Source organism: Manis pentadactyla, chromosome 11, assembly GCF_030020395.1.
Source record: "Manis pentadactyla isolate mManPen7 chromosome 11, mManPen7.hap1, whole genome shotgun sequence".
Lineage (NCBI taxonomy): Eukaryota > Metazoa > Chordata > Mammalia > Pholidota > Manidae > Manis > Manis pentadactyla.
This window is the reverse complement of record NC_080029.1, coordinates 75,498,107-75,518,568: the sequence shown is the minus strand read 5'-3', so window position 1 is coordinate 75,518,568 and position 20,462 is coordinate 75,498,107. Positions and strand designations below refer to the sequence as shown.

At 42.9% G+C, this 20,462-nt stretch overlaps 2 protein-coding genes across 3 annotated transcripts in view; one reads left to right on the top strand and one right to left on the bottom strand.

The window, feature by feature from the left end:
* Positions 1-9,407, top strand: part of RNF212B (ring finger protein 212B) — a 45,335-nt gene extending 35,928 nt beyond the window's left edge. For both annotated transcript variants that reach the window (XM_036884661.2, XM_036884660.2), the window contains 4 exons: positions 2,253-2,292; positions 6,935-7,035; positions 7,688-7,749; positions 9,275-9,407. In XM_036884661.2, coding sequence (XP_036740556.1) covers positions 2,253-2,292; positions 6,935-7,035; positions 7,688-7,749; positions 9,275-9,340 — 269 coding nt within the window. In that variant the 3' untranslated portion in view covers positions 9,341-9,407. The remainder of the gene's footprint in view (positions 1-2,252; positions 2,293-6,934; positions 7,036-7,687; positions 7,750-9,274) is intronic.
* Positions 8,690-18,446, bottom strand: HOMEZ (homeobox and leucine zipper encoding). The gene is made up of 2 exons (XM_036884658.2): positions 18,089-18,446; positions 8,690-13,141 (listed from the first exon to the last, which is right to left on the bottom strand). Exons 1-2 carry the CDS (start codon positions 18,126-18,128, stop codon positions 11,547-11,549), a joined length of 1,635 nt encoding a protein of 544 aa, XP_036740553.1. The 5' UTR covers positions 18,129-18,446; the 3' UTR covers positions 8,690-11,546.
* Between the last annotated feature and the right edge of the window lie 2,016 nt (positions 18,447-20,462).

The window sequence follows — 20,462 nt, the reverse complement described above, 5'->3', positions numbered from 1 at the left end:
TACTCTTAATGCAGATCTGAGTTACTGTATATTCCCCTTTTATTTAAGTCTGAAGTACTCCCTTTAGTACTTCTTCGAAGGCAGGTTTGATAGTAACAAATTCTTTCAGTTTTTGTTCATCTGGGAATGTCTTAATTTCTCCTTGTTTTACTGGATTTACATTTTTTTGTTGACAGTCTTTCTTTTAGCATTTTCAGTATGTTGTCCCTCTATGTTCTGGTCTCCATCGTTTCTGAGAAGAAACCAGTGCTGGTTTTATTGATGATCCCTTGCATGTGATGAGTGACTTCTCTCTTGTTGCTTTCAGGGTTCTTTTTTTCTCTTTGGCGTTCAACACTTAATGATATGTTTCGGTATAGATCTTTTTGAGCCTATCCTGTTTGGAGTGTGTTGAGCTTCCTGGATATGTAGATTAATGATTTTCATCTAATTTGGGGAGTTGTCAGCCATTATTTCTTCAAATATTCTTTCTGGTCCTGTTCCTCTCTTTTCTACTTCTGGAACTCCCATTATGCATATGTTGGTAGGCTTGATGGTATTCCACCACAGTCTCTGAGGCTCTGTTTGTTTTTCTTCATTCTTTTTATTCTCTCTTCCTCACACTGGATAATCTAAATTGGTTTATCTTCAGATCTGCTGATTCTTCTGCCTGCTCATATTTAATGATGGGACCCCTCAGTGAAGTTTCCATTTTAGTTTTGTATTTTTCAATTCTAGAATTTATATTTGGTTCTTCTAAATATAATTTTTCTTTATTAGTATTTTCTATGTGTTGAGACACCATTTTCATACTTCCCTTTAGTGCTTTAGACATGGTTTCCTTTAGTTATTTGAACATATTTTAAATAGCTGATTTAAAATATTTATTTAGTAAGTCCTATATTTGGGCTTCCTCAGCAACAGTTTCTATTGATTGCTTTTTTTACCTTTATACGGGTCATACTTGCTTGTTTCTTTGTATGCAGTGATGCATGCAAAGATATTTTTTGTTGAATTTAAAATAATATAACATGGAAACTCTGGGAATCAGATTCTTCCCCCTCCCTAGGGTTTGTCATTGTTATGGCTGTTTTCTGTTGTTTATTTAGTGACTTTTTAAAATTAACTCTATAAAATCTGTATTCTTTGTCACGTGTGGCCACTGAAGCCTCTATTTGGTTAGGTCAGTTGTCAGCTAATGACTAGACAGAGATTTCCTTAGACACCTGGAGCCAGTACGTCTCTCAGTCTTTGCAGAGGAACTCTGTGTTGTGGCGTACTTTCAGCACTCAGCCAGGCAAATAACAACTGTGTCTTACCCTTTGCCCTACTTGTATGACCTCAAGATAAGCCCCAAATGAAAGCTTAGGGACTTTTCAGGTCTTTCCTGAGCACACACATGGCCTAGATTCCCAAGAATGCGTTGTTGTCCTCACAGACAACTCATTTCCCCTTTTTAGCTTTGGTCAGCCTATTGTTTGTCCCACTAATATTCACATCCTCAGGCAGCCAAAACCTGTAATTGTTCGCAAAAAACATTCTTGGGGAAAAGACTTTTCGTAATTGGTGAACTGTAAGCTCCAAGTGGTAGTGAGTTTGGGCTCCAAGTCAGATCAGATAAAAGCAGCCTTGCAAGTGGAGTCTTTCAGGGAACTACTAGAGAAGTCAAATAATGGTAATTCTCTAGGAATGAGGCTTTGAAAGAGTTCCACCCCCATTTCATACCCTGTAGTGACTGCCAGACTATTGGTTTTCAAGGCTACCACAGAGCTGGAGAAGGAGAAAAGGGAATAGGGCAAGTTAAAATGCCACAGAGCTCACTGTTCTTACCCACATTCGGTGATTTTTTTTTGAATAAACATTTCCCAGATTACTGCAAGCCCTTTGTTAATTTGCAGATTCTGACAGTGTTTGCCCGTTTTGTCATTCTTTATAGGGAGAGAATTTTTGGAGGTCCTTGTTCCATTTTTGCTGTCACTCCTAGCCAATTTAATTACCCTTTGTCTTTAGCTATTCTTTCTGGTAATCTCCAACTTACTTGGGGAAACCAAGGCACAGACACATTATAGCACATCAAGGCAGTGAGGGGTCCTGGTTCACAAACTAATCAAACAGAAGAAAGCACCTTTATGAGATACTGCTAGGTAATTTGTGGGCTTTTCTGCTTGCCGTTAATCCCTAAGCCTAACATATATATTGAAAATTTTTGATCCCCAGTATACCTCTTTTCTAGTTCATGGATTATCTCACAGGATCCTTTCTTTGTTTTCCAGAAACCCCTTCACCAGCTTCCTCTCACAGCCTATCTTACAGGTGAGTAACATTATGCTTCCTTTCATTTGGAACCTGTTCACACTGATACTCTGCCAGCAGCCTTGGGGTGTGCTTTGTTTTTTCATATACAACAATAACAGTATCATACATAGCAGTTCTAGTAGCCTAACTCCATTTGGATCCCAATGTAAGTATGTTGGGGGTCTTCCCCTTGGTGTAACTTACATAGCAGTTCTAGTAGCCTAACTCCATTTGGATCCCAATGTAAGTATGTTGGGGGTCTTCCCCTTGGTGTAACTTGGGAGTTACACCAAGTAACTCTCCAACACCAGATTCCCCAGGTTAAAGGTTCCATTCTACAAGACTGCCCTCCACCCACTAACTCCAGGGTCTGGTTGCAAGCCCCAGGCTGTGCTTCTGATGTACCAGCTATGGATCAGAGGTTTCCATGACCTCCCCCTTAGGTTAGATTAGTTTGTTAGAGAGACTCACAGAACTCAGAAAACACTTACATTTACCAGTTTAATAAAGAATACCATAAAGGATATACATTAACAGCCAGATGGAAAGATACATAGGACAAGGTCCCAAATAAAGGGGCTTCTATCCTCGTGGAGCTTGGGGCCTGGCTCAGTGGCATGTGGAAGCATTCTGGTTCCCTACACATAGAAGCTCTACCCAATGAGAAGCAGGATCCAAGAGAGTGTATAAGCTCTTTTCAAGGGTCTTTGTGAGGAGTTCGTTGCATATTCATGATTGACTTAATTATTGGCCATTGGCTGAATCAGCCTCCGGTTGGTTGGGGGTCCAAAAATCTCTCATTACATGACAAGACAACCATTTCACCTTTAAGACTGCAGTGTTTTCAGGAACTGTGGATGAAGGCCAAATATACCTGGGAAATATTTGGTTGTATGAATGACCAAATGTGTATTTCTGGCAGACATTTCAAAATCTTATCTGTGTGTGGGGGTCACAAGGGCCCAAAGGTGTCAAGCACGACTGCCTTTTGTAATTCACACATGGCTTGCTTTTGTTCAGGTCCGCAATCAAATATAGCTTTCTTTCATGTAGTCTTATAGATGGGAGCTAGCAATATTCCCAGTCTGTGTCCTCCAAAATCCAATAAACCAACCAAATGCTGGGCTTCTTGCTTGGTTCTAGGGGTGGGTAGTAACAGCACTTCATTCTTAGCTCTTGTGGAATAGCCTGGGTAGTTCCTGCCCAGGTTATTCCTAAGATTTCACTGTTTGAGCAGGACCTTGGACCTTTGCTGGATTTATTGACCAGCCCCACTTGGTCATGTGTATCACTATTGCATTCAAATCAGTTCTAGCTTGCTCTTCTGTTTCCAATAATATCATGATATGTCATCAATATAGTGTATTATTATGCTCAGGACCTGTGTCAAGGCCAAATCACTCCTGACCAAGTAGTGACAATAAGCTGGTGAGTTCAGATAACCCCCTGGCAACACAGTTAAAGTAAATTGGGATCCTTCCCACATGAAGGCAAACTGTGGCTCTTTTACATACATGGAGATAGAGAAGAAAGCCTTTGCAACATCAGTCACTCAGTACCAGCCTCCTTCAGCCTGCTGTACTTTCTGTATGGCTGAGACCATGTCCGGAACTGCTGAGGCTATGGGCGGTACAACTTTATTTAAGCCTCAATAGTTTACTGTTAATCCCCATGAGCCATATGCCTTTTTCACAGGCCACTCAGGACTATTATACAGAGAATTCATTGGCACCAGCACTCCAGCTTCTAGCATGTCACTAACTAGAGGGCTGATGTCTTTTTGTCCACCAGGTATTCCATCCTGCTTCAAGTTAACCACTTGTGTGGGCTCTGGGTAGTTCTAGAGGTTTCCATTTAGCATGCCCAATTAAAACTGAGGGTGGGCTTACATGCCTTTTGTTTTACAGTATTAGGTAGGGGAAGCAATCTCCAATCAGACATAATATCCATCCCAATAATACATTCAGGTAAAGGAGATGCAACTATTTGACACAAAATCTCAAATACCGATTTTCCTCCAAACTTTCACCTTAATCCCAACAACCATTGCATCTCCACAACCTCCCAATCTAACTTTAGATCCTGATAAGACTTCAGCAGCTTTTGGAGTCACAGTGCATTGGGGTCCCAAATTAAGGAGTCCCAGGAAAGTTTCTTCCTCTCCCTCTGGCCATTTTACCTCCTCAGGTCTCTGGCTGGGGGTGTGGCCAAAAGACCCTGGCTCTTTTGTCAGTCATTAACTTGATTAACCTGCCTGACACTGCCCCTGGAGGTTCCTGGTCAGGTTAATCAGTGTAATCTCAGCCTCCAGGCTTTTTAAATTCCTCCAAACTGGGGTAAAAAGTTTGCACCTCTGTAATGTTGGGGGAACAACAGGGGGTTCCATTGGCCCACCCAGTCTCTGATAGTGCTGCAGTAACACCTTTCTTTTAACCCCATCAATGTCTCTTTATTCTTCCCATTTTTCAATAACCACTGAAGACTTCCACTCTATTGGGTTGAGTCCCTTGACTCTGCCCTTTGTCCCTCCCCATTTTCTTAGTTACTTTGCTGTTCTTGGTATCAGCTGTGAAACCCTTGTGGAGAAGCTGAGATAAATCTGATAAGACTTCTTGAACTGTTGTTCGATTTTGTAACAGTAAAGTTACATGGGGTGCCTGTGTAACGGGGACCCCCTTAATCACAGCATTCTCCATAACGTGTGTAACAGGACTATTCAGTGAATGAATATCTCAGTCAATCCCACATGGCTTGCATATAAAGTATCAGCATTTATAGGGGAAGTTGGGCAGTCTCCCTTCTCAGGATAAACAGACCTCAGAGTGGTTTTTATCCAATTCACCAGGCTGGCTGATCCCTCTGTAATAACCTCTTGTGTGTCTAGATCACATACAGACATCTGTGATTGCTCAATAGTGAGCTGTGGATCTTGCATCAGCCCAAACATGCTCTTCCACTCTGAAGCATTCAAAACCAAAGACACAGCCTCCAAAACTGGTTACTGTCACAATCCACTTTAGTAAAGGTTCTTCAGTAATCTGGTGATACCAGTCTACAAAATGAGCCAGTTCCTTCACACTTTATACCCTGTTTCAGTCATTTCCTGTTTTTTGCCTCTTCTTGGTGACCATAGATCTTAGAGGTACTTTCTGTTGCTCTGACAAAAATTTTCCCATTCTAGGTGGCTTTGAAGCTAACGGCCAAAGCTCAGACTGACCCAAATCCAAGGTTGGTTCAGTAACAAGCCCTGACCCAGTGCTTTTATTTTCAATTTGGCTATTACAGATAACAACCAGCGAATGGCTAGCCTGCTTCTTATTAGTTTGCATTTCCTTATATCCAGTGAGCCAACTCCTTAAGAGATGGGTTCACTGTCACTTCTAAATTCCACCAGTAACTTTTACCTTTAGTAACTGATTGCAGTGAAGCCCGTTTCATACATGGGTGACTGGGTAGCCATCCAGACTTCAAAAGTTCCTTATCCTCTGCCGTTTCTTTTTTTTTTTTTTCAAAAACCACATATTTCTGTGAGCCTGGACCTGTCTAGCAAATCCCACTCCTGACACCAAATGCTGTATGTTCTTTCATATACAGCAGGAATAATAGTATTATATACAGCAGTAATGGTATAACTTGTTTTAGATTCCTGGACCTGATTCCAATGTGTGTAAGTATGTGGGTGGGGTGTGGGGCTCTTCCCACACATAACACCAAGCAATTCTTGAACACCAGCAGGGTGTCTGAGAACTCAACTCAATTCTGATACTATTTGCCTGAGACAGCATCAAATTCCCCAGGTTAAGGACTCAGTCCGGCAAGACTGCCCTCTACCCCCTACTCCAGGTGCTGGTCACAAGCCCCAGGCAATTAACCTGTGCTCCTGACTGACCAGCTACAGATGGAGATTCCCATGACCTCCCCCTTAGGTTCAGTTAATTTTCTAGAGTGGCTCACAGAACTCAAGAGAACATGTTTACCAGTTTAATAAAGGATACTGTGAAGAATACATGTTAACAGCCAGATGAAGAGATACACACGGCAAGGTCTCAAATAAAGGAGCTTCTGTCCTTGTGGAGCTTGGGGTCTGACTCAGTGGCACATATCGGCATTCTGGTTCCCCAAGTGTAGAAGCTCTCCCTGACTGAGAAGCAGGATCCAAGAGAGTGATAAGCTCTCTTTTTGTGAGGACTTCATTGCATATTCATGATTGACTTAATAATTACTGACCATTGCTGATTCAACCTCCAGCCCCTGCCCTTGGTTACAGGGTCTGAAAGTCTCTCATTAACATGATTTCATTTATGAACACCCATTTCACCTTGAAGATTCTGCAGTGTTTTCAGGAATTGTGGATGAAACCCAAATATACCTGGGAAATATATATTTGGTTGTATGAATGACCAAATATGTATTTCTTATGACTCGTACCACAGGGTTACTTCCTCACTGGCCTGTACCACTTAAGTTTATAGTCTACCTTTTAAACAAAAAAGGTTGAATAGTATTGTGTCTAATATACATCTATTAATTTCCTCTCATTCTCAATTGCAAGCAGGGGGTTTATTTCCTTCTGATCAAACTGTATGGGCTCTTCTTTTATATATGATTTCCACCTTTACCTTTTCTTTTTTCTGCTGATGCTTTTCTTTTCCTTCCATAGGCCTTCATCTGCCTCCTCTGGACAGGGAATTTTTCCTTTCAGACCATCCTTAAATGGTGGGGATTCTGATCACACAAGAATCCTCACTCCCAACAATTCAGGTAAGTTAAATGACATTCCCAAAGGAGTGGAGTTTCAACCATGACACATATACTAAAATGAAGATTTTCAGGGTGAAGAGAAACTGGGATTTGTCCCCCTCAAATAGCATTGTCTCCAGTTTGAGTCCTTAATATGCTTCAAGAGTTACCCCATTTCCTTCATAGTAAAGGGAAGCATTAGGATTTTGCCTGAATAGCACTCATACTGTTACAGTTGAGTTCTGCTATTTAGCTAGAAGGTTGGCCTGTGGAACAAAACTGGCTCTTTTTTTTTAGATCCCTGTTTTTGAACATTGATGAGAATGACAAAACCAGTATCCTTTTTTCTCTGCATCTTTTGCAGTAAAGGTACCTTTGCTACCAGTCCTTTTGACAAGGGGGTGTCATCTTCCATAACTCACCAAAATCTTTATATTGATTGTACTTCATTCTACTCATAGTTAAACTCAAGTATCAGACCTTTCTGTTAGCACCCTGTCACCATAGGAAAAGGATGCACTTTAAAACCCATGTCATAAATTGCTTAGTTAAGTCTTTTTTCCCTACTGAGTAGTGTTCCATATATTAAGAACTACCTATTTACTCTTGTCCATAAGCAACACTGTTGAAGATCTACCCAGGAAGTTATCCTTTATTCCATTCTATCCTTCAGGTCAGAGGGAAAGCAGAAACACACTACAGTGTCTTCCTGGTTTCCAGCTACCAGTCCTGCAGGTGAGGCCTGACAGTCTAAGTTGTCTGTGCATGGAAAGTACAGGGTTAGGCCTGCATACCACATGCCTCATTCTGGTCTCCTACTAAGGTGGTAGAACGTAACCAGTGGAGAATACATGGGTTTCAAGTGTGGTAACAACTTTCCAGAATGGTCTCAATTTCAAATATTCTATTCTTTAGCTTCCAGGCTTGGGGTTTAAAAATTAAGTCATATTATAGTGAAAGGCTTTAAGCTGTGAGGTTTTTGCCAGCATGAACTAAGTGTACAGATACAACTGACATTCCCAGAAGTTCCCCAAAAAGGTATTTTCAACAGAATATATCTTTTGGTTAGAGGTACTGTTAGAACTAGGAAAAACCACATTTACTTCTCCAGAAATAGCTAGAACAATTTTTGTAAGTTGATAGGACTATGATTCTGATCCAGGCAACAAAAAGTAAAGGGCATGGGAGTGAGAACAGAGATTTGTAAGGGGTTCTATTAAACGAAAAGTCCAGTCTTGCCTTTTAAATTTAATTTTAAGGCTTGGGGTTTGGATATTTAGGTCCTAAGGATATTTACGCCCTTTTTCCTTGCCAAGCACAGTGACCCCAAGGAAATACTAAGGTAGGTAATTATTTTGCCTTCACATTCCAAAATGCCCTTTATTTTCATCAGCAAGCAATTAGGGTCTAAGCCCTAAGAGGTAACACTAGGGAAATAATATCCCTCTCTAAGATCCTCACAAATGGAAGGATTAACCCACAGGTGGAAAAAGACTTAAAAGACATATAAAACATCTACACATACCTGGCCTCTAACTGGATTTTGACTGAAGCAAAACTGTAAAAAACTTTTATGAGAAACTTGAGGAAAACTGAATACTTTTAGACTTTTGATATTAAGGAATTGTTAATATTTTTATTGTAGGCATGATGCTATTGTAGTTATATTTTCAAAAAAAATAATCTCTTCTGGAGATACATACAAAACATTTATGGATAGGAAGTTAAGTGATTTTCTGGGTTTTGCTTTAGTATAATCTAGTGGGGAGGAGCAGGGAGAAAATAGAAATGAAAGAAAATTGGCCATGAGTTACTTGCTGAACTTGGTGGTGGGTACATGTGAGTTCATTACACTACTCCAGTCTTGTATTTTTAATTTCCATAATAAGTTAAAAAGTTACCGAAAAAAGGCCCACCTCCCCAGAGGTGTAAAAATTTTGCCTCCCTCATAATCATCTCTGGGCATGGCAATCATGTTAGTTCTTCCAAAATAGTTTGAATTTTCAAATATTCTGCTTTATATATAACCATAAACCATGAAAATGTTCTCAAGAGTTTCATAAGTAGCACCAAAGCCTTTGTCACACTAGATGTATCAAAATCTAAGTTTGGAAAAGCTACTTATCATGCAATGGAGAGAACTATGGAAAAACAACAGCAGTGGTTTACTGTGCTGAAGCTTTATACAATAGCTTTAGAGGGCCTTACTTGTCCTTTTTGTTATAAACACCCATATCTGCCTTCTGGTCCTCTGCTGCAGACTCTCTACCAACAGAGGCAGATGGAATTAACCAGAGGGAGAGAAGCATGGACTACTTTCAGATAAACCATCTTCAAGGTCTGATCTATACATATTGCTAAAGGATGGACTGTAGCAGCCAATGCCATTAGGTTTGATGACCTTGGAAAATGTACTCCTGCCTTGTTCCCTGGTTTTGCTCTGTACCCTCTCTCTCCCCATCTTTACCATACACACCCTGTATTACTTCCTAGGAAAGTGGTCTGGTCTTCTGTAAGGCTAGTGCTTCAAGAAGATGTTTCTCTCCCACAAGACATATGTTAACTCCTTCATTTCCTACAACTTGAAACAAAGGTTGTAAAAACAATTCTTGGCATTACTGGGTGTGGCAGGTAGTATTAATTATACTTTGTGGATTTAATTCTTTTAGCTTTGGATATATTCTCCCATTACCAGTGTTAACAAGCAACAACTCTGTTCCTTGTCCTAATATATTATACTTTTTCTACTTGCCTATTGTTTCCTCTATAGCTAGTTATTAAATGTTATTTTCCTTTCTGTCTGGGAAGAATTGGAGACAGACTTTCAGCTTACTCAAACGCATAGATAATAAAGAGGATGCCCTTTTGCTATTGCAACTCTCTTGGTATTATATTACAAGTTCCAAAATGGTGGAATGGGCAAAAACTACCACTGAGATCAAACATTTATTCTTCTTTAGGTACTAAGGGGTAGAAATTAGGAATTAAATGGATGACCCACTAACAGATAGGCCTTTAGCAAAAAATATTTGAAGTTTAAAGACAGCAAGCACCTGCCAGAAATAAACTAAGTCTTGAGAATGACCTTGAAGCTGAACTAGGATCCCACTTGATTTCTGGAACCCTTGAATTTCTTTTTAAATGCATTTCTGGGCACTTCCTCTTCTGGGCAAGAGCCTGTGCTATAGCAGGTGCAGGAAACAATCTACCCATTAATAGATACCAATCAACTGCCTTTTAAAGTTTTTGTTCTTTTAATTTACCTCGATATATCCTGCTGCTTGAAAAAGAAAAGTACACTAATCAGAATGTTAATGGTTTGGACTCCATTAGTCTCTAAACCATAGAAATGGCAAAGTGGAGGAGAGGGAAACAATTTTATTTTTGGCTTTTTACTATTATTCTAGCAATTTGGGGCTTCCACTCTTAATTCTTGATGATTAACCCATTGATATCTTTATATTTGACCCCAACTGATGAAAACCATTCTAAAACACCAGTAATTAATTCAAGACCATGGTTGCTCTGCCCACAACACAGGCCCTATAAAGAGAGGGAAAAGTCTCTATTCTGGACACAGATTAAACCAACACCCAAAAGATGAGAAATCAGTCTGTCAAGCTAGGCAGGAGTGTCAGGTTTGTAAAACCAAACCTGGAACCTACCCACACCATCCTTCAGAACTTAGAAACCATCCCCTCTCCTCTATCCCTTTGTAACCTAATTCTACTTTTTTTTTAAAGGACATTTCCCCTAATTCCCACCTCCAATAAATATCCAGTCTAAATTATTCTCCACCTGATTACTGAACCTTTTCACCAGTTCTGTGGGGAAGATTTACCCTGAGACAAATAGTGAACAAAATGGGATTTCAGAAAAAGATAAAAAGGATACAAGGCTAAGTGGTCCCAGTATCAGAAATGAAGACATTTTGCTACCTGTGTGACTCCATAATGAAGCAGCTAAAACATATGAAGTCAGGTTGATATGAGGAAGAGGAAGTACTTGTTATCAGACTGGGACATATCATTGAGATTCTTAGCTGCATTATTCAGACTTGCGCTCAGAGAGAAAAGTGGTGTAAGGCAGCCTTATAGGCCAGGGATAATGGTGGGATTGGGGGATTCACTGGAATCATCAACTGAATCAAAATTCTTTACTCCTCCTTTCCAAACCTCCAATAGATGTGGGGCCAAGGTCTGGCCTCTCTGTAGCACACTAAGGGAAAAGAACAGCAGCTATGAGGAGGGCAAGAAACTTTTCCCAGCCTACAGTTTGGACCAGATCCTTAGTACTCTCTTCTTTGAGACTTGAGGCCTACAGTTCTACCCATCCAATCCCCACCTCACTTTATGCCCTACGGTCATCTTCCCTGATCCACCCTCACTGCAACCCTGTTCCCCCACCTCAAGAACACAAAGCTTTTCAGTTCTTTGCCACAAAGTAATTTTAAAAATGTGGTTTCTTTGTTTTAACAGTTACTAAGTTGGTTCATCTTTTAGTAAAAAGCCTCTCCTCCCTTAGCCCCCCACTCAGTCCTGTATGATCACATCATCATCGTCATCATCCTCTTCCTCCTCCTCCTCTTCATCCTCATCTTCTGGCAGTTCTTCCTCCTCCTCTTCCTCTTCTTCATCTAGACAAACTACCACCTCAGCTGGCTCAGGTAATCGAGAGTCAAACCAATCCAGTACCTGCTGGGTGCTAAGCCTTGACGCCTGACTCAGCTGAGGAATATCACTTTCCCGAAGCTGTTGGTGGGTGGCCCAGTACCTTTCGAGGGGCCGTACATCTGGTGGGGGTGGGGGGACCGGCAGAGGTGGTGTCTCAGCCCATTCATTCAAGGAGCGGGTTGAAGGCGGTGGTGTGGGAATTGCTGGGTCCTGGAAACTAGGGGCACCAGGTACTGCATTGTCCCGAAACCATTTTAGTTGCCCATGCTTCAAGGCATAGCGTGTGTCACCAAACCACTGAATAATCTCAGGCCGAGGTAAACCAGTGATCTGTTCTAATTTATGGTAATCCTCACGCCGTGCCCATTGGCACTGTAAAAAAAAGGATTTGAGGATAGCCAGCTGCTCTTTGGTTTTACGCTTTGTCTTCCGCTGGCGTTGCATATCTGGGGAAAGGTACTCTGCAGAGCCAACCCTACCTGCTACTGAGTTATGCCTTAGCCTCTGGTGCCATACCGGCTCCAGCTGTGGGGGTGGTGCCTGTTCATTGGGTGACAGTGGCTGTGGAACACAGCCTAGTGGCTGGTGGGGTTTAGAGGTGGTGGTAGCTCCATTAGCCAGTACCTGGAAAGTGGAAGAAGAGGTAGAGGGAGAAGGAGGAGTCACATTAGATGCTGACTCCTGCTTACAACTACTGGCAAGTAATGATATCGGTGAGGGCTTATCCTGGGTACGTGGCTGGACGACAGTTGTGGAGTGGTTCCAGGAAGTAGTACCTAGGCCACGTGACTGGTCAGGACCCTTGCCTGCCTGCTCCTTAGGACGGTTACTGCTTTGCAGATCCTGCCAAGAACCTGATTGGTTGGGGAGTGCCCCACTGCCAGATGCCATCAGGGAGTCCTTTGCTTTCTGGTGACTCAGTGGCTCTGAGGACTCCTCAGGCTCTACCTTCAATCCTTTCATGTGAGTGGACTCACTGAGGGTCAGGGGCACTATTCCAAGACCAACTGGTTCTGGAGGTGACATTGGAGAAGGCGGCACCTCCTCTGGGGGCCGCCCAGCATGATGGGCAAAAGAGAGAAGGGATTTGAAATGGAGTTGGTCCCGATGGTAGACCACTCGGGCTCGAGTCTCTTCTATTTCTTCAGATGACCAGCTAATGCCACAGCGGAGGCGCTGGGCCATGAACCAAGTCTTGACTTTCTCCATCTGCAGCCCATAGCGTAAGCAGAGAAGGGCAATGTCTGCTAGACTGGGATAGGGAAAGTAGCTGAAGGTTTGGAGCAAGTGTTCATTGCCATCCAGCTCACTGGTCTGGGCTGCTTGGGTCCACACAAGCTGTAGCTCCTCAGAGATAGGAGGGAGGCAGATGAGGCCCACTGGGGAGCTATTAAGACTGCTGGCTTCTTTATTAGGAGGCATGTTGCTTTCTGATTTGTGCCCTTCAGAGATAGCTGTAGTAAGAAAAGAAACAACTCAAGTCACTGGGGCTCCACTGGACTCCAAAACCATGGACTTTCTATGTGTACCTTGCTGGGGTGCTTTTAAAGGGCTTTAACAATTTCTCCCTTAATTTCATAACCTTTTGAAGTCATCAGAGACTAATTCCTGTCCTATGTATGAAAAACACAAAATTAATGGAAGTTAAATTATCCCAAGTCACATGACTAATAAATACTGTCACCAAGACAAAAATCTGTCTTTAGAGGTTAAGGAGGAAAACTCATCCTCATAATAGCCTTTATCTTTCCAATTCAAACTCACTTTGCTTTCTATGATCAAGGAACAAGAGTCACAAAATGAAAACTCAACCACAAAAATAAGAGGAACAGTAATTTCAGAACTGTTACACTCTGGCTCCTAACAATTTATGGTAAAAATGTGGAGATAGGTCAAGATTATAACCGATGAGTATCTAGAAGGCAGGACAGCACTGTGCCCAACCCCCTTTCCTTTCCCTTCCTGATGGTGGAGGGTTGGGGGAGGGGAACAATAGTACCTTTAAGCCCTAAGTCCAAACCTGATAGCTCTATTTTTTCTCTCAATAGGATATGAGGTCAGTTATCTGGGATAAATGGGGCTTACTCCCCCAGGGTTCAGGTCCTGTGAGCATAGAGAGGGGTTACTGTTCTGCCCCCAAGTCATCCTCAAAACAAAGCTTAGCCCCTCACCCCAGCCTTTGTCTCTTCCAACTGCTCACTTTCTCTCCAGGGAGCTTAAGAGAGCTCCCTCAGACTTTAACAGCCCCTCCACACAGGGTGGAACCGTGCAGCTCTTATCTCTTCAGTCCAGCTTTCTTCTCAGGACCAGGTGGGCAGGTTCATTATAAATTGTAGCCAGGTCATGCGAGCCTCCCAGCAGCACCACTGCTCCCAGAGTTATGAGTGTGGGCATTGCAGGGATAGCCCCTGACTATGCTTCATTCCTGAAATACCTGCTCAAATCATTTCCCAGAATAATTCTGTTGATGGAATTTTAACCCCACTCCCTGTGTGGGCATTAGAGACTCATACATCTGTTACTCTTTACTCTTGGAGGAATCCCTTCTGAGTACATAAATGTAACTTCTGATATGTTAAAGACGGGACAGGATTCCTAGGTAAATGTTACATGACAAATTAAGAAAAATCTCAAGTCCAGAAAGTTATAGAAAGCTCAGTGTAATATCAAGGGATTTTATGTGACACTTAAAAAAAATTGGAAGAATTTTAATGTGTTTCACCATTCCCCTTTAACAAGCAAATCTAACAAACTGAAGGCCATGCAGATCCTAAGGGTAATACAACTTGAAGAGAACATTAAGAGGGTAAATGGAGGCAGCATGGTATAGTGAGAAGAAATATGATTCTTGAGTAAGGCCAACCTGCAATTTGAGTCCAAATTCTGCTATCAGCTGTAATCTTGGGAAGAAGTTACTGAACTAACTACAGAAACCTTAATTTCTCTTGTGTAAAAAATGGAGACATTGCTGTGTAGTTACATTTTTTTACCAAGCCCCTAGTATGGGCTAGCTGTCATGTGTAGGCAAAGCCTAAGGGAGCTGTTAAAGATGGAGGTCTGGGATGGAGCAGATTTGAGATTTGTTGCAGCTCCATCACTTCCTAGAGTGCTGCTTATCCTCGGACAAGTTAATTTGAACTTCTTTAAGCCTTAGTTTTCCATCAGAGAGAAAGGAGATTGTAATAGCACCTACCTCACAAGTTTATGACTAAATGAAAAAATGCACTTGATATTATGCCTACAACAAATAGCTTTTATTGGTACTTTAGCCTCACAAGTGATTCTAAGGTAAAGCTCTTCCTAACACTGAATTCTTTAAAATCACTGTTTTCAGTCTGTTTTTGTTGAGTCCTAATTCTGATGGGCAGTGGAGGAAACCAGGGCATCTATGACTTCATATGTTTTATATTTTGGGAGCTGGATATAACTCCAGAGTGGATTTTGCTGCTTTAAAATAGTATGATAATCAGGGCCACTGGAGAATTGAATCCATAATTTGATATAAACCCTTTTTGATTGCCAAGTGAATGCCAGTGGATAGCTCTACCTTTACCCTCCAGGTTCATCCCGGACACAGCTGAGGCCTGTGAGGAAACGCTTGCATGGCCAGGTGCGAAACCACCATTTAGAAGTTGTGTTCCACTGAGAACACCACCACATCTAAGCTGGAGAATACTTTTATGATTGCAACACTTGGCATTTACTTAATCTTATTTGTGTCTTGTTCTTCAAGGACCTAACATAACTTTAGATATGAGAAAAATGTAGCATCAGGAATAAAGCAGTCCAGTGTGAGGATGAAGACTGCCAGATGGGATATAAGGTAGGCACAGATATAAGCCTACAAGGAAGCATTTTGCTTTCATTCATGTGATTTGCTATCCTTCAGATTCTCGTGGCATCAGCTTGGTATTTCAACATAATATTCCGTGATGCACATACCATATTTGGTGTACTGTATACAGCCACAGTTTTCCAATTACACAAAACACAAGTTGTAGAAGACTTCCTGATACAGAATGATGGCTTAAACAACAGCACAGCTGTATAGCTGGCACATCGCTGGAAGAATCTGGCTTTGAAATAGGAAGAAACTACAACTAGAGAGGGGCTCATGAGAACTATAACAAGTAGGGCAGATATAACAAGTAGGTACAGTAATCAAAACCACAATGAAAACACTACTGTCTCTTGTGTTCTTATGTCTCCATTTGGAGAGGATAAAAAAGAAGGGAATCAAAGCTGGGGAAGAAATAAGACTCCTACTTTCTACTGCTACTCAAAGTCATTAATAAAAAATATAGTCACAATAATACCCTTCTTGCCCTTTCGGCTTTCCATACCCCTGGGCAGATGGCAGAAAAGAATGGGCTGCCTTAAACTTCCCGGCTATGTGTTCACAACACAATCCTAGGAAAAAGAGGTGTTCAAAATTTTAGACTTAAGCCTCTGCTTATGGTTAAAGTAGAAGACAGTTTGAGAGACCAGATATGATCCTGCTAAATCCCCTAAATCTTTATTCAGAGAAGAATTGAAGTACTGCCTAAAATGTGTTTTGGTGGTAGTTTTAGGGCCCTTCAAGGACTTTTAGTGATATTCAACTTACGTGCTTCTCAACTTTTTGGTTCATGAACCTCTTTGAAAATGAGAAGTTATGATTAAAAAAAAAAGAAAGTAAGTTATGGACCCTCAGAAAGTTATGAGTACCGTCCCAAAATAAACATTCACACTTATACATTATATAATCTCAGGAGGTTCACTGGCTGCCCAGAAGCCCAGGTTAAGAACCTCTGCATTATATCCTCCCAACTTCATTAAAGGCAATGGTGGCAATTGCTTAAAGGATCTGACAGCTTGATGTGAATGAATGAAAGGGGTGAATGCAATAAGACCCAGAATTTGAGCAAGTCTAGAAGGGATTAGATATTAGTTGGAGAAAGTGGAAGGGAGGGGTATTCAACTGAGCCAGGAGCCTGGCTTAGTGGACCCCTGGGGTACCCACAGTGCAATGGATACTAGAGGCTAGTAGAGGAAGTGTGCCAAAATCATCTGTTTCCCTCAGCTGCCTAGTGTGCCTGGGCCAGTTGTATTTGACTCCAAAGCTGCTTATGCCTGTTATTTTTCTGTACTTATATAATAATGTAATTAAACATCACATAAACTTATGAAAAAAGTTCATTAAAAATTGCTCCTATGAAACAAAGTCAAATGCTTTGGAAAAGCATAGTACAAAGGAGTGTACAATTTAAAGACTGTTGAGAGTAGGCAAGACAACTGTAAAAGGTTGGAAGGGCAAGGGACTTAAAAATCTCAATGGTATTCTGCATTCAAATTCCTTCAAAAGTGTTTAAATTCCCTCTCTAAAGAAACCAAAATTGGAGATCATAGATGATGAAAGGCAGTGCCTCTCTTCTCAGACTGCACATCATAATTACCTGAGAAATTTAAACCTGCCTCTTCATTCTGACTTATTAGTCTGGACTGGGGCCCAAGCATCAGTAGTTTTAAAAAGTTCTCAGGGTGAAGCCAGATTTGAGATTCACTTGTGTCGTCCATACTGGAAAGAAAATTGGGAACTCCAGTCAGTGGACTTAAAAGATGCCTGGACACTACCCCAAAAGATTGGTGAAATGAGTATTTTTAATGACAATACTTGGGATATGTATGCATCATTTTTACAAATTCCCAACTTAAAATGGCTTTTTCCCCCCCAACTGTCACCTACTTATCCAAATCATATAAATGGGCTTCAAATGTACGGTGAGGAGGTTCATATAACATAACATCTCCTGATTTGGGCCGACATTACCAAACAGGTCTCAGCTTGAGTCTTATTTCAGTTTAGAAGTCTCAGATTAGGACGCAACACTCGGGTTCTCACCATTCTGGTTGGTTTTCTGAGTACGGCTGGGTAGGGGATCTGTAGGGGCAGTTACTCCTAAACCTTTCATTCCCAAAGGCCACTGCTCCCCAGAAGTAAGAAGGTTTCCGTATGTGTGTTGAGGTCGCCAGAAGGTAGTTATGGCGGGGAGCGGGGTGGGGGAGGCCTGGGAAGGAAACGTTTCTCCTATCCTCCATTTCACAGGCAGTCTATAAGGCTCCAAATTGGGTCAGAGAACAAAAAGTTGCTGCACTTGGGGCGATGAGCCCCCCCCCGCAGGGACCAGGCGATTCTCAATTCTACCGTCGCCAAGGGCGTCCCAACCAGCCTTCCCCTCCTCCCTACACACCCACTCACCCACCCCCAGTTACAACAGGGAACCGAAAAGTCTAGAGGAGAAAGAGAACCGGGCGACTTCGAACCCGGAATTCTCCTCCCCCAAGCGCGGGGATGGGGCTCCGGAGGTCGGAGATCGTATAGGGGCTGGGAGGGGAAGTCGAAGGAGCTGGGGATCACTCACCGCGGTCCGGCCCGGGCGGCGGCTCCCAGCCTCGCACCATGGGCCAAAGGGAAAAGGGGAGAAAGGGCAGGGAGCCTCCGGGATGGGAGTGGGGTTCCCGCCCGCTGCGGCCTGCTCCGAGCCCACCCGCGCGGAGAGCCGGGACCAGGACTGCCCCCGTGCCCCCGAGAGCGCGCCCGTCCAGCCCAGCCCTGCTCCAGTGAGTTGGAGGCGGGGCGGGACCCAGAGGCGGTGCCAAGGTGTCCCAAGTCTCTATTGGTGGACACGGGCAGGCGGGCACCTGCGGAACGCACTGGGCCGACCATTGGCTGCGGGGTCTCGGCTTAAGTCCGCTATTGGCTGTGAGCGCCTCAGCCGGGGTGGCTATTGGGTGCGTGGGACAGGGAAGATGTCCCCCGGGGCCAGGGTGCCGTGAATGGTACCTCCCCCCTTTCTCGACCTACCGGTGCCGGACCTTCGGAGTACGCTGGGCCCTGTTCTTCCCAGAACCTTCTTCCCCACCTCCCCTGGAGGAATTCATAGCAGTTTGCTGAACTGTCCAGACCGCCTGTACAATTACTTCCCGTTTGTGACCTCCTGAAGGAAGACTTTTTCAGCATCCCCTTGCCAAGCCTTCACACTAGCGCCTTCCCAGCCGAGGGCCCAACCGCCGTCAACAGCGTCACTGCAAATGAAGCGCCTGGAGCGACGGGGCTCTCCTCAAGATGGATCAAATGCCTTGCCACCCGGAAAGACGAGGATCCTAGCAACCTGGTTTTGATAGCTTCTCGGGTGTAGCTGGCACGGGACAAGTGTTCTCAAAGATGAAGTGCTGGAGGAGTCACCTCAATGGGACCCCAGGCTCTTTTCTGCCCTTAATAGAGAGGACCTGTAGCCCTGCCCCTTTTTGGGGTAACCTTGTTTTTCCCTGCCAAAAAACGGTAACGATAAAATGGACTTTCCACCAAAGCAGTAGTCCACACTCCTTAGTACTGAGTCAAAAATTCTGTATATATAGGATTCTCAGCCTTCTAATACTTGCTGAAGTGATGCTTCCGTTCTCATGCTGGTCACTGAAAAAGTCTCTTCTTGACTAGGTCACTTAATAGCTTATATAGCTACAATAATTTATAAAGCAATTTCAGGGTCTGTGCTGTGTTCCTCAGAGCTTAGCCCTCCACACATACCCTGCAAAGGCCAACTGGCATAACTGCTACTATTGATTCTTCATCTTGCCCCTGTAAGGTCTAGAGCTCTTTCAGAGTTACCAGATATTCGAAATATCTCTCTTCTTCAGCACTGAGCCCTATTTTCAGAAAAAAATAGGGGTTTATTATTTGCCCCTGCCTAACCCCTCCCCCTATTACATTTAGTAAAAATCTCCTAAGAGCCAGCCCCATGCCCTTCAAACTAGTATGGCCAAAAAAACATTATAGGAGTAAACAATTCAGCTTTAGAATTAGACTCTCTTGATCCCTCAGGGTTTAAGCCAGGACTGGTAGTATACACAGACCTTCTCTTAAGTCATGACTATTACGACACCCAAATGGTTTGTATATGATGAAGGGAAAAGTGGAACATTTTAGGCAGCAATAGCTGTTTTCAGTAGAGGGGTCATTCTCTCCTAATCCAAACAATGAGACTAGATTGACCAAGGAAATCCATGCTTGTCTGGAAGTCAGGCAGGCACTGTCTGTGGGAACTTAGTGCCTACCCCTGGAGGGTTCAGTTAGGCACTCTGGGCATCACTGATCACAGGCTTGGTGTTATGAAAGGTGAACAACTCTGACACATTCCTTGTCTCAGAAAGGTACTCAGCCCCAAGGGTCAAGAACAGGGAGCACAAAGGTCTAGCAGAGGGAGAATCCAAGGAAAGGCGAAACTCCTCGGTCCCAATTCTGGGGTGCAGGCTGGAGCCTCCCTCTTGTATGTGGGTTTCATCCTAAAGCCTTAGAAGATGAAGTGCACTAGGATGGGAGAGTGGAAAAGAGGAAGAAGCCCAGGCTGACAATATCAGAAAACAGAGGGTACCTGCCACCTTTAGGAAGACACTAACCCTCCCAGCTCTTCAGAGACTAGTGCTGAAGAATGGGGATGTACCATGTCATTCTCAATGTAGAGATGTCAATCCCCCATCTTTGGTGAAATTCTCTCTCCCTTGGCATGGCTGATATTAGGACTGACAAAAGGCACATGTGTCCTATAGCCAAGGAAACTGAAGTTTCAGGGGCATCCCTTGCATAGACCTCTTCCAAAGTACTGGTGGAGCTGCAGTATTAACATGGTCGTAGGTTTTTGTAAAATCTGAAAAAAACATTTAAACTGCAATTGGTTAAGATATCTCTTTTTGACTTCCCTTCCATCATACTTCCCTTTCGTCAGGTGGCAATGGAGA